General features: G+C 49.4%; 1 protein-coding gene across 3 annotated transcripts in view; it reads left to right on the forward strand.

Annotated features, from left to right (window-relative positions):
* PATL1 (protein associated with topoisomerase II homolog 1 (yeast)) overlaps positions 1–12,286 on the forward strand; it is a 33,845-nt gene that overhangs the window by 11,234 nt on the left and 10,325 nt on the right. For all 3 annotated transcript variants that reach the window (XM_015419703.1, XM_015419702.1, XM_015419704.1), the window contains 7 exons: positions 930–1,113; positions 1,502–1,625; positions 2,194–2,291; positions 2,505–2,564; positions 3,286–3,434; positions 5,600–5,759; positions 11,539–11,694. In XM_015419703.1, coding sequence (XP_015275189.1) covers positions 930–1,113; positions 1,502–1,625; positions 2,194–2,291; positions 2,505–2,564; positions 3,286–3,434; positions 5,600–5,759; positions 11,539–11,694 — 931 coding nt within the window. The remainder of the gene's footprint in view (positions 1–929; positions 1,114–1,501; positions 1,626–2,193; positions 2,292–2,504; positions 2,565–3,285; positions 3,435–5,599; positions 5,760–11,538; positions 11,695–12,286) is intronic.

Genomic DNA, 12,286 nt, shown 5'->3' on the forward strand with positions numbered 1-12,286 from the left:
TAAAAACCTACCGATTTCCCACAAGCTGCTGCTTCGCTCTTCCCTTTGCCCCGATCGTACGTGTCAATTTCACACCATGTGCTGCGTGGCTGCATTTTGCCCCACAGCTTCACCCGATTCCCCCCGCGTCTACTCAGTCCTGTTTTTTGAGGATTGAGTAGATGTGGGGGGAATCGGGCGAAGCTGTGGGGCAAAATGCGGCCACACAGCACATGGTGTGAAATTGACACGTACGATCGGGGCAAAGGGAAGAGCGAGAGCGGAGCAGCAGCTTGTGGGAAATCGGTCCTACTCTTCTTCTTGGAGGCTGTACTGGATTTCTAACTCTAGTTAGAAAGGTAGGGTGGAATAGCCCAGGAGAAGGAATTCTTTCTTCATAGATTCCATAATTTATTACTACAAAGCAGAACAGAGGCCACTGACTTAGATGGCTTTAAGGGGACTATACCACTTCATAAAGTTAGCTTTGTCAGCGGTTATCACAAGGGTTGCTGAAAACAGAACCTCCTTTTTTAGAGATATTATACCTCTGATTGGAAGCTGAGCACACACCAGATGGCTTTCACCATTGTTCCCTGTTTATAGGTTTAACTTTTATTGTTAGCCTCAGTCTTTTGAGGCTGAAAGATCCCTTCAGGCAGAGCGATCCTGGCAAGTGACTCTGTGACATCTCTAAGTGTGGGGCAAGTTGCTGATCGGGTTGGAGTTTGCTGGCTCAGAGTAGATGTAGCCCCTCCGTCGTGCTCTGCTGCTTTGGCCCAGTATGTATTTGTTTGATCCAAGGCTGATTTCAAGACCTGTAAGACTATAGATGACGTAGAGATTTGCTTTGAGGGTATGTTTTCCACATCCCTGTCAAAGTTTGATTCTGTCAAGAATTTTTTCTAAATCTCAGGCCACTGACTTGTTCCGGAATTATTTTTTCCCAGTCAGCACCGAAGTCTAAACGGCTCAGCAGGGGACCGAGGGAGCCACCGGAATAGCCACCAGGAGCGGATACGAAAGGACCCATATGCCAATCTCATGCTGCAGCGGGAAAAGGACTGGGTGTCCAAGATCCAGATGATGCAGCTACAGAGCACTGATCCGTACCTGGATGACTTCTATTACCAGGTTAGTGCTTTACATACCTCAGTAGGCTTTTGCTGATCATCAGGCCCCAAGTGTTTGCTAGTAGCTGGGCCTGTCAGACATCCTTTTTCACCCATAATAACAGCACCCTCCAGTAAGCCATCGGGAGCAGATATGGGAGGAAGTGTATGCTAGAATCCACAGGCATTAGTGATTGGAGTTGTTAGACACCCTTTTCCTGATGCTAGCTGCATCCTGCAGTAAGAAACCGCACAAAAGAGGGGGGGCAGCTCTTGAAGAATTTCCTTTTCTCCTCCAAACTGACAAGGCCATACCGTAGCACTTCTTACTCTCTTCTCTTTTCGGGGAGAGCAGACTGATCAAGGATCACAGCTGCTGCGGAGTTTCTAACCACCCTTCTGTGCCTTAGAATTACTTTCAGAAGCTGGAAAAAATGTCTGCAGCAGAGGAGATGCATGGTGATGGTCCTAGGAAAGAGCGTACCAAACTAATCACCCCCCAAGTGGCCAAGCTAGAACATGCCTACAAGCCAGGTAAGCGCCCTTCATCCCTGTGCACATTGACCTGCATGAGGAGACAGAATGAATTGGACTGCCTTACACTGCAGGTAAAGGAACACCCCCTTTGAGTAGTCTCCTGTTGTAAAAAAACAAAACCAAATAAAAATCCATTGCAACTTGAATCACAATGCAGCGGGGAGAATTTGTTCCCAGCTATGTTACTTTTCTGCATCCAGGAGGCTTTTAATATAAGGGAGGGGGCATTTGAAAATGCGACTTTACCCATATGCAGGTGGAAGTCCATTCTTCTGCTCTGGACGTCTGTCATCTGATTCTGCCCCATAGAGGACCCATCACACCACTGCAGGAAGGCGGGGGGAGAAGGAGGGCAAGCGTGACCTGGCAAGGAACAGCAGGGCTTGTAAGGCTGTAGGCCCTGATGCCGCTCAAGCACAGCTGCTGCCCGGGTTGTTGCACTGTGTGGCTGCCGGAGTTGTAACCAAACTGGAGAGGGCAGGAAAATTAGGATTCAACAGTAGGATAAGTTGGGGAACTAGACTTGTGCAATTCTACCTGCATGGTTCATTCTTTATGCTTGCAGTGCAGTTTGAAGGCTCCCTGGGGAAGCTCACCGTCTCCAGTGTGAATAATCCCCGCAAAATGATTGATGCTGTGGTGACACTACGAGGTGAAGAAGATGTAAGTTTCCTTGGGCAGAGTTCCCCAACTGGTCACAAGTGTCTCCTTGTCACAATTCTGGTTTTGCTTTTGTCTTGCCTCTCCACTTGTGTTCTTGGTCTTCTCTACCCTTCTTAGATTCTGCTTTGCCTAGAGTGCAGTGCAGGATTTTATTTTATTTTACTGAGCTGTGCAAAGCTTTCCTAGCATGTCCTACCTTCTTTGTCCTCTCAGGAGACAAAAGAGAAGCAGGTTCGCGATAAGAGGCGTCAGACTCTGTTTACTATTGAGAAGGTGAGCGCACTTTGCAAATTCTTCCTTCCTTTGAAGAACCATCCAGCCATTTTTCAAGGAGAGCTGCCAGCCCTGTGCAGCAGTTTAACTGAAGTCAGTTCCAGGCTGTAAGCATACTATAGGCAACGGGTACACATTCCTGTCTCCTTAGATTTAGATTGCAGAGAGGCTGCTGCTGAAATCACTTTCTTCTGATGGTTTAACTATATGTATGGTTGCCCCTGGCATCCTGAACTGTTAGTTGTTTTAAATTAATGGTGCGACTCAGTGGATACAAATGCTGGATGTTCTAAAACAGTGATTAACTTAAGAACTCTCTGAATGTTTTCTTTTAAGTATTAGCTTTTTGAAGATATTGGATTACATCCAGTAGAGGATTTCCAATGATGGAACAGGGTATGCTTTTTGCTGATTCTTCCTTCCTGCTGCAGTTCCTCCTGTTGTGGTTCCTGCTGGGCCTCTATCCCCCAGGAACAGTATCGGGAGGGGGATTTGGGTTTGTAGTTGGAAACAGGAGATGAGAAAGCTGCATTCTTCAGGTGAAAAATCCCTTCTGTCAGCAGAAATTACCACTGGATCCAAGCCAGTTATTTCAACAGGATAAATAGTGTTCTCCAGATCTTTTGCCTGGAGAAGAGAATGGTAATCTCAGTAATTCTTGGAATAATCTGTAGTGTGGGGTTTCCTATGAGCACGCTGAAACCTCTCTGTTGCTAAGCAGACATACAGCCTCCTTCTGGATGTGGAGGATTATGAGAGGCGCTACCTCTTAAGCCTGGAGGGTGACAGGCTGGCTTTGATGGAGGAGAGGAAGCAGAAGATCTGTGACATCTGTGACAATCTAAGAGGGAAAATGCCCAACCAGGAAAGGTAAGAATCTGCCTGATAAGTTGCTCTGGCTCCTGTACAATTCCATGAGAAACACAGACTTGGTTCCATGATGGTGGGATATCTCTGCCAAAATCTGCCCTTTCTATTTTTTACTGATGATGAATGCTGTTCCTCTGTTCAGTCTGGCTTCCTTCTACTGGAGAATCTGAGAAGTTTTTGTGGGGACACAGAACAACGTATGGTTCTGTTACTGAGCAGGGCTTGAAGGAAAATTGGTGAATTTGGCAAATGGAGAGCAGTGACCTCTGAAGCTAGGCCTTCAGTCTCACGAAAAGATCTCACTTGTCGGTTCATCCTTATATTGTATCTTTCTAACTGTGTGATGGATAACAGCCTGCCACCTTCAAAGCTTCTTCAGTGTTGTCTTTAAAAAAAGTCTGAAAATAGTCCTATTTAACTGAGTGTATGAAAAATGAAAATTCTGCACATGCTCCATCCATGTATTGGCACCACATTGCCTGTTACTGTACTCAGAACTGGAGGGACTCATGTTTGTTGAGAATGTGTTCTGTTTTGCTCCATCACGAATACTGTGATGCCTGTGGAAAGAGTTTTCCAAGAGAGTGGAAACAGTCAGAATGGATGATGTCTCTTAAGGAAAAACTACGGCAAGCTTTGTTAGACTAATTACTTCCAAGGCCATGGCATGTATTGTACCTTAGGCTGCAGAAACTTGCTCCAGTTTGTAGGAAAGCTTCATCAGTTGAAATGTAGCTCAGGGGAGTGGTAGGATACAAACAGTGTTCCCTCTAAGCCAGAGGCGTCAATCATACGGCCTGTGGGCCAGATCTGGCCCATCCAGGGCTTTTATCCGGCCTCTGAGCCTGCGAGGGAGGGGACAGGAAGCTGCTTGGGGGAGCGAGCAGGTGAGCCACTCCGATTGTGGCTTCAGTGTGTGGTGGAACAGTCTCCTCCGTAGCAGTTTACTTCATTGTCAGCCTCCCTGAAAGTAGGGGGCCGCCACAACTGCAATCATGCCAGCCTCGCCTCCCTTCCCTCAGCACATAGCGACACAGTTCTTTTCTCTACCCAAGCTGGACAACACCCAAAGTGGCCGGCCTGGCTTGGATTGTGACGCTGGGAAAGGGGGATCATTCCTCCTCTCCTCCAGTGCAAAGCCCTGCCCTCAAGCAAGGCTCAACTGAAAAGAGAAGAGCTAGAAAAAAATACATTCTCTTCTTGCTCAGCACAATAGCCAGTTTGGTGTCGTGGTTCAGTGCGCGGACTCTAATCTGGCAGAGCCGGGTTTGATTCCCCACTCCTCCACCTGCACCTGGCTGGATGACCTTGGGCAAGCCATAGTTCTGGCACAGCTGTTCTTGAAAAAGAGCAATCTCTGTCAAGAGCTCTCTCAGCCCCACCGACCTCACAGGGTGGCTGTTGTGGGGAGGGGAAGGGGAAGGAGTTTGTAAGCCGCTCTGAGACACCTTTGGGTAGTGAAGGGCAAAAGGGTATAAATCCAATCTCTTCTTCTTCTTCTTCTTCTTCTTCTTCTTCTTAACCATGCTGAGCAAGAAGGGAATGTATTTTTTTCTAACTTTTTTTCTTGTCGACTGAGACTCTGCTCGAGGGCAGGCTTTGTCCTGGGGGGAGAGGAGGAGAGACGTTCTTCTCCAGCGTCACGATCCAAGCTGGGGCAGCCGGGGTGCCTCTGCAGCTGCTGGTGTGCACAGAGATGCGGCAAGGGAAGACCGAGAGCCTGCCCTGGGCTCCTGAAGCGGCTCCTCCCAGGTGGCTGGCTCTCAGGTGTCCCTGACTTTGGGGAGGGGAAAATAAAGTTAGGGGGGAAATGCATTCTCTTCTTGCTCAGCAAGAACGTCAAATTCTTGTTATCAGCCTTCTGGCAAGTGCTCCAGCTGCAGCCTCTGCCCCCTCCCTGTCCGCTCCTTGCTTTTGGTATGCAAAGTGATGGGACCGGCTGCCCCTCCCCAGTACACCCCGCCCTTCCCTCGGAGTCTCAGAGGGGCTTACAAACTCCTTCCCCTTCCCCTCCACAGACACAGCATTGTGCAAAGCTGTTGATTTAGGGCTCTCCCAGGTTTAGAGAGACTCCAACTGTGTGTGAATGCCTGCTGCCATGTGCCACAGGGGAAGTGCCATGTGCTTGATTTCTGCCTAACAAATTGTGTGATTTGTTCTGGCAGGCTGAGTGATGACCCTTTTGTGCAGATCATGTGTATTCGGAAAGGAAAGCGTCTTGTTGCCCGGATCCTCCCCTTCCTGTCCACGGAGCAAGCAGCGGACATACTGATGGCAACAGCCCGGAATTTGCCCTTTCTAATCAAGAAAGATGCTCAAGATGAGGTAAATGCAACTGAAGAGACAGGTTTTGCTGTTCTCAAATATTATGTTCAAAAGTTTGCTTTACCATTGTCAGCAAGCTGCCAATGTTTTGTTATATTCTTTCTGTATGTGCTTGCTTGCTTTCACTTTCAGATGTAGAAATATTGATGCGTGTAATTGCTTAGCCTGCCGTAACGTTTATATCTCTCAAGGCCACAGGTGGTTGCCGCTGCTTGTTAGTTGCTGGAGGCTCTCACAAAAACCCGTGAGAAAGAGATAACATATGCTGCCTAGAGGCTTTTGCTCCCAGGCCCGATGGCGCGGGGGGGAACCCCCACAATTGGGCCTCAGTAGTTTGAATGTACTATAACATGCCATGCTCTTTGCTCCCCCCCTCATTCTGAATAGTGATCCTGTCTATGCACCTATAGCTTCAAATAAAGTAAAACCTTTCTACAAGCGTGTACTTCGTTGATGCTGTGGGAAGTCTGACATTCTGTTCAGAATCCCTTCATTCCCCATCTCAGCATATCTATCGATCTCGATATGAGTGACGGAGAGGGGAAACCAATTAAACCCGACAAAGAGGAACCCGAAGACCCGGACTTAATGGAGGAACCCCCAGTGACTACGGCGTCTGTGTTGGTAACTACTCAGCAGCTGGTAACCGTGCCAAGTGGGGGGGCGATCCCGAAGAAGTCCACGGCGTCCCTGTTCCTGACACCTCAAGGCTCCAAGTACCGACCGAGGCACGGCGGCCGAGACAGTAAAAGCTGGAGCCAATATGATGCTGATACTACCAGAGAGTCGTATTCGCACCTGGGGTTTGCCTTGAGGGACAGTTTGTATGACAAAGGCTTGGTGGGCCCAGGACTGCCTCCCCTGGGATCTCAATTTGAACCCATTGTTCAACCATGGGTGATGGATCGATCGAAGGCCAGGAGTGGCTGGGCGTCCCCGGATGAGGGGCTGATGGAGCGTGTCGAGACGACTGACCGAATGGTTCGGCAATTGCAACGCACGTTGGAAGAAATGATACAAGCCATCCCGGAGTTGGTCACGCAAACCATCGAAGAGGCGTTAGAGCGGATGCGACCGGCGGATGGGGCGCCAGGGGCCCAGCCCCTGCAGGGGCAGGGGGTACCAGCCCAACTGGGGCTACCCGGCCAACTGGGTGATCTCTATGGATTTTATAACGGATTTGCCGGCCAGCAAATTGGGCCTCAGTAGTTTGAATGCTCTTTGCTCCCCCCTCATTCTGAATAGTGATCCTGTCTATGCACCTATAGCTTCAAATAAAGTAAAACCTTTCTACAAGCGTGTACTTCGTTGATGCTGTGGGAAGTCTGACAACCATGAGAAATGCCCCACATTTTTAACAAGGGCAGTAAAATTCTTTTTCTGCAGTGTGCACTATTGCCTTTCAGCTGTCAAACATGGGCCCTCGTTTGCCATGGATTTTCTGATTTACTATCTTTGGTGCCTGTATCTGTATGTTCATTGTCTTGTTTCTTCTTCCCTGGGAATCGGGAGGGGGGAGTGTGTGTGTGCGTGTGTGTGTGAGTGGAGATGCTTTGCTAAGAGTCACACTAGCTTGAAACTGTGTTTATGCAGGGCCTGCCGCCTATGATGGGAAGAATGCGTCCTTCACCTTGAGTACCAGACACTGCTTGCAGACACTATGTCATAATGTAACCCTAGGCTTGCAGGTGATGGAGGAGAGCTAATGGTGAACCATAGATTTGGCTGATTGGACTGGTCACTGGGGTGTGTGTGTTTGAATTCTGTATAATTGAAGAACTGGCACCAAAGGCGTCCATTCTGAGACAGGTTTGTCCACGCGTGAAACCTCTTAAATCTCTTAATAAACAAATCACTGCCAAGAGAGTGTTGTTGAGAGTGAGTTCCTTCAAGACCTGACATAGTGTCAGAACTTCATTTTTCCCTCGACCCAAGGCACCGCAACATCGATGGCCATTGGAGGTGAGGAAGAAGAAACTAAGTCCCCACCAAAGTCACCCGACCCCAAAGACCACCCTGCCAAGGGGCCTAAGGGGGAGGAGGACAAGGGGATGAAATGAAAGCCGCCACGGTTTGGGCTGGACTGGTGGGAAGCCCTAGATTGGGCTACCCCTTCTGTGGGGCTCATGGGTGTCTGGCACTGGCAGTCGGAGGGAGACTGCCACAGGGCGTCCAGGATCTTCCACGATGACCCCGTGGTCACGAGAGCAGAAGCTGAGCGGCGTTGGCTGGAAGAAACTGAGGTCAAACATGTCCATCAGGACCTGCAGGTGGAGATCACAGAGTTGCACAAAAACACCCAAGCCGCCTTAGAAGCCATGACAGATGCCATCAGAGAGGTGCTACAGCAGGAGGTCTGAGGTTTGGGACTGCAGGTGAGAGGAAAAGAGGCCCCACCTCCGGGTGGTGAGGCTCCTCTGGAACCGGTGCCTCCACGTCCTGGCCTGACAGAGGTGCACTCGAAGCCACGTTCGACGGGACCCCGGGGAAACTGGTGTTCTTCGTGCTCCAGGTCCGGACGTTCCTGAGGGAGTGGGACCACATTTTCACCTCAGACGAGCACCGGGTCGACTATTTGGAGTCACAACTACGAGACTGGGCTGCAGACTGGTTTGTGGGTCTGTATGGGCCCCAGAAGTGAGAGATGTGGATGCATTCATGCAGGGGCACTGACAATACGAAGACCCCCTAGAGCAGGCCAGGACCCACCTCTGAGGCTTGAAGCAAGGGAGCCAGTCTGTCAGGGAGTTCTCCGATGAGTTCAAGACTTATGTGGCCAAGGCGACAGGGAAGGTACTGAGCGGGGAGGTGAAGCGATTCCGGGGCCAGCTCCAGGGGTCGGGGGGGCGATCAGGAGCAGAGGATACGGAAGGGACTCTGCCTGAAGTGTGGGGTTCCGGGTCATTTCGCTGCCAACTGCCCACGCGAGGGGAACTCTGGCAGGGCGAAGAAAGAGAAGCGCAAGGAGACCAAGAAGAAGGGAAAAACCCCCGGAGGCCAGCTCAAGCCACCAAAAGCCCTCCAGTGGGGAGGGGGAGAGGAGTTGGCGAGTGTCTCCTCTAGCGAAGAAGAACTTCAGCAGCCAGCGGGAAAAGGTCGGGACCTGCTGTGAAGGGTGCTAAGCGGCAGGTCCGAGATTCTACCGCACCAGAATCAATGAGATCCTCCTCCCCCCTATTTTGCATCACTGTGGCTGTGGTTAATCCCTCCCTCAGCTCCCACATCAGGGTGTGAGCTCTTATTGACTCAGGCTGCACCCGAGACTTAATCAGCCCGGCACTGGTGATGGGGCTGGGAGCCAAACTGCGAGAAGTGAAGGAGCCCCTGGTCGTCTCCCAGGTGGACAGGAAGCCATGAAGGGGGAGCCCTGTGTGTACCATATGGTTCCTCTACCGGTGGGGGTGGGTCTTTCGTAGTGAATTCCTCGGCAAAGTTCCTGATGGTGTTGGGGAGCCCCTAGCTCAGAGCACATGACCCCTTTATCCAGTGGGGTGTGGGAGTCCTGCAGTTTCTGGACCCCCACTGCAAAGTGCATAGCTGGAACCTGGAGGTGGGGGGAGGACTGCAGGTGGTGCCAGAGCGAGTGTGCCTGGCCTGGGAAGAGCCGAACCAAATCCCCCCGGAATGTAGACTTGGCCAAAGTATTTGAGGAGAGGGCGATGGAGGAGCTTCCCCCTCACCGGGACACTGTGCTATTGAAATCCTAGAAAGGTACAGGTTCCCCTTGCTCAAAAGCTAGTCAAATCCGACTCTAGGGGTGGTGCTCATCTCCGTTTCCAAACCGGAGAGCCAGTGCTGTCCGAAGACATCTCTGTGGTCATGTGGCCAGCATGACTAAACGCCGAGGTGCACAGAACACTGTCACCTTCCCCCCGAAGTGGTACCTATTTACTACTTGCAATTTCTTGCTTTTGAATTGCTAGGTTGGCAGGAGCTGGGGCCAGAGACGGGAGCTCACTTCATTACGCGGCACTCGGGTCTTGAACTGCTGAACTACAGACCTTCTAGTCTGCAGCTCAGCGTCTTAACCTCTGAGCCATCACAGCCCTTATTCAAATCCTAGTGGGCCATAAAATGCCAAAGGGGAAACTGTGTTCCATGAGCCTGGCTGAAAAGGAAGAGTTGCAAAAGTTCATTGATAACAGTCTGGCCCAGGGGCTCATCTGGCTGGCAGCTTCACCTTTTGCTGTTCCTTTACTCTTCCACAAGAAGAAAGATGGGGGGTTGAGATGGTGCACGGACTATCGGGGCCTGAATGCAGTGTCCAGCTTCTACCCCATCTCTTTACTCCTGTTGGCTGAGGATTTACCACGTCAGACTTGAGTGATGCACATCAGGGAAGGGGATGGACAAAGGAGTGCCTTTAACACCCCGCTCAGCCAGTGATGCCGTTTGGGCTAGCAGGGGGCCCTGGAGTGTTCATGACCTTGGTCAACGGAGTGTTGCGCAAATATTTGTTTAAGGGGGCTCTCACTGCCAAGAGACTGTTGTTGAGAGTCAGTTCCTTGAAGACCTAACATAAGCATGATTTTGGATACCTGTATTAGATATTAAAAGGACCACTAGGATGGTATTTGCAATGCACAATCCCTTTGATTTTCTTATACATTTGAAAGGGGGACTACACTTGCGGTTTCTCTTAAGTCCCATACTTAGATGGGTGCTCGGTGCTGAAATGATATGCGATAGCCATTTTAATAGATTTTGTGTTGTGTTGCTTCAGAGCCATTTTAATAGATTTTGTACTATGGTTAACTTCAGAGCTACTGAAGGCATAGAACAGAGAGTGCAGAATTTCTGTGAGGGAAGCACCTCGTAAAAAACTTAAAGGGAAACTGATTAGAAAGGGACATGTGAATGTAGTGTAAAATAGAGGACAAAATGAAAGTGCAGAATTTGTCCAGTTGTTTCCTCAGAGGTTGCAAGTGTGAATACCAAAAAATATTATCCTCAGCACACATGAGTGGAGTTGTTCTTCTGCAAAGCTTAGACGATTTGGAACAAAAATCTCCTTAAATTTCCTTATTAAAATGGTCAAAAGACTGATTTTTCTTGGCTCTTTGTCTTTAGCCAGATGCCACACAAGCAATCAAACAATTCCTCTCTGGTTTCTGAAAATGCGTAACCAATACTGAATCATGGAAGACCTCTTGAGATCTCTGGCCAGAATAACTGGTGTTTGCTGGGCAGGATAAATTGGTTAGTTCCTGTCAGACTCCTGCAGCAATTAGTTCCCAACAACTTTCATTCAAAGAAGTAAAGATTTATTGAGACATTGAGAGTATGCAGATATCTTAACTACTTCATGTTAGAACTGGGGGAAAGCAAGCAGATATACATTATTCAAGGGGGTCCCCTGATGGCGTCCAGCCAATCAGGTAACAGGTAAGAGCCCGCCAAAGTAACGGGCCACATTTCCCAAGAGAAGGACTACACTGAGCACTCAAGGGCAGACAGCATAAGTCACAGATATAATAAAACCAGTGAAGGCACAGCAGAATGGAAAGTAGACATTCCAGAGCCACACCCTCCCACACTCATGGCAGCCAGGACTTCGCAGAGGCCTAGCTGACAGTTCCGAGCCTTAACATGATGCTGTCTCCTTGGCTCATACATTTCAGGCCTTTCTTCTTGTCCCTTCTGTTGAGTATCATTGGCCACTTCAACAAGAAATGCTCAGGAACCGGCCGTTGGCCCCAGGAGTTACTCCAGGGCTGGTGCTGTGTGTTGCATGCTTCTAATTCCTGAGTAAATGATACCACTGTTGCTTTGCTCCCAGGTGCTACCGTGCCTATTGAGGCCCTTCTCTCTCATTCTCTATCATCTTCCACTGGGGACTGTTGCCAGCATCCTGCAGCAGCTAATGAACCTACCTCAGAGCGCAACAGTGTCAGCATCTACCAATCTGCACCTCACAGCTGTGCTCCAGAATAAGGTTCCTGTTTTTCTCCTCTGTATGTTTCACCCACTAGGTGCTTATTTAAGGGTATACTTGCTGTTCAGGTTTTATAGGCTAATGCAGGCTTGGCCACAGTGCTAATGAGATCTCTAGTGCTGGTATGCAGAGCAGTGTTAGTGTTTCATTGTTATAAGGATTGTTTCTCCCCCCCCCCCAGCATAGGGAGAAAATTATAACAAAAATATTGTTGTGGACAATGGTGGTGGTTGTTAAAGTGTCTGAATGACAAAGATGTTGTTCAAAACATTGTCTTTTAAAAAAGGAAATCCTTTTTAATACACAGAAGCCCTGCCTCCTGGCTTAGAATCTAAAAGGCAACACGAGGGAAGGGGGGGAGGGGGAAGGAGGACCAGCAGCAATTATTAGAGGTCAGAAGAAGAGGAGAAGAACAAAGAAACACAGGAGCGAAATTTACACATTAAGAACATAAGAACATAAGAGACGCCAATGTTGGATTAGGCCAAAGGCCCATCCAGTCCAACACTCTGTCACACAGTGGCCAAAAATACCAGGTGCCATCAGGAGGTCCACCAGTGGGGCCAGGACATTAGAAGCCCTCCCACTGTTG

The sequence above is a fragment of the Gekko japonicus genome, unplaced genomic scaffold (genome assembly GCF_001447785.1).
Source record: "Gekko japonicus isolate JY-2015 unplaced genomic scaffold, Gekko_japonicus_V1.1 scaffold1660, whole genome shotgun sequence".
Taxonomy (NCBI): domain Eukaryota; kingdom Metazoa; phylum Chordata; class Lepidosauria; order Squamata; family Gekkonidae; genus Gekko; species Gekko japonicus.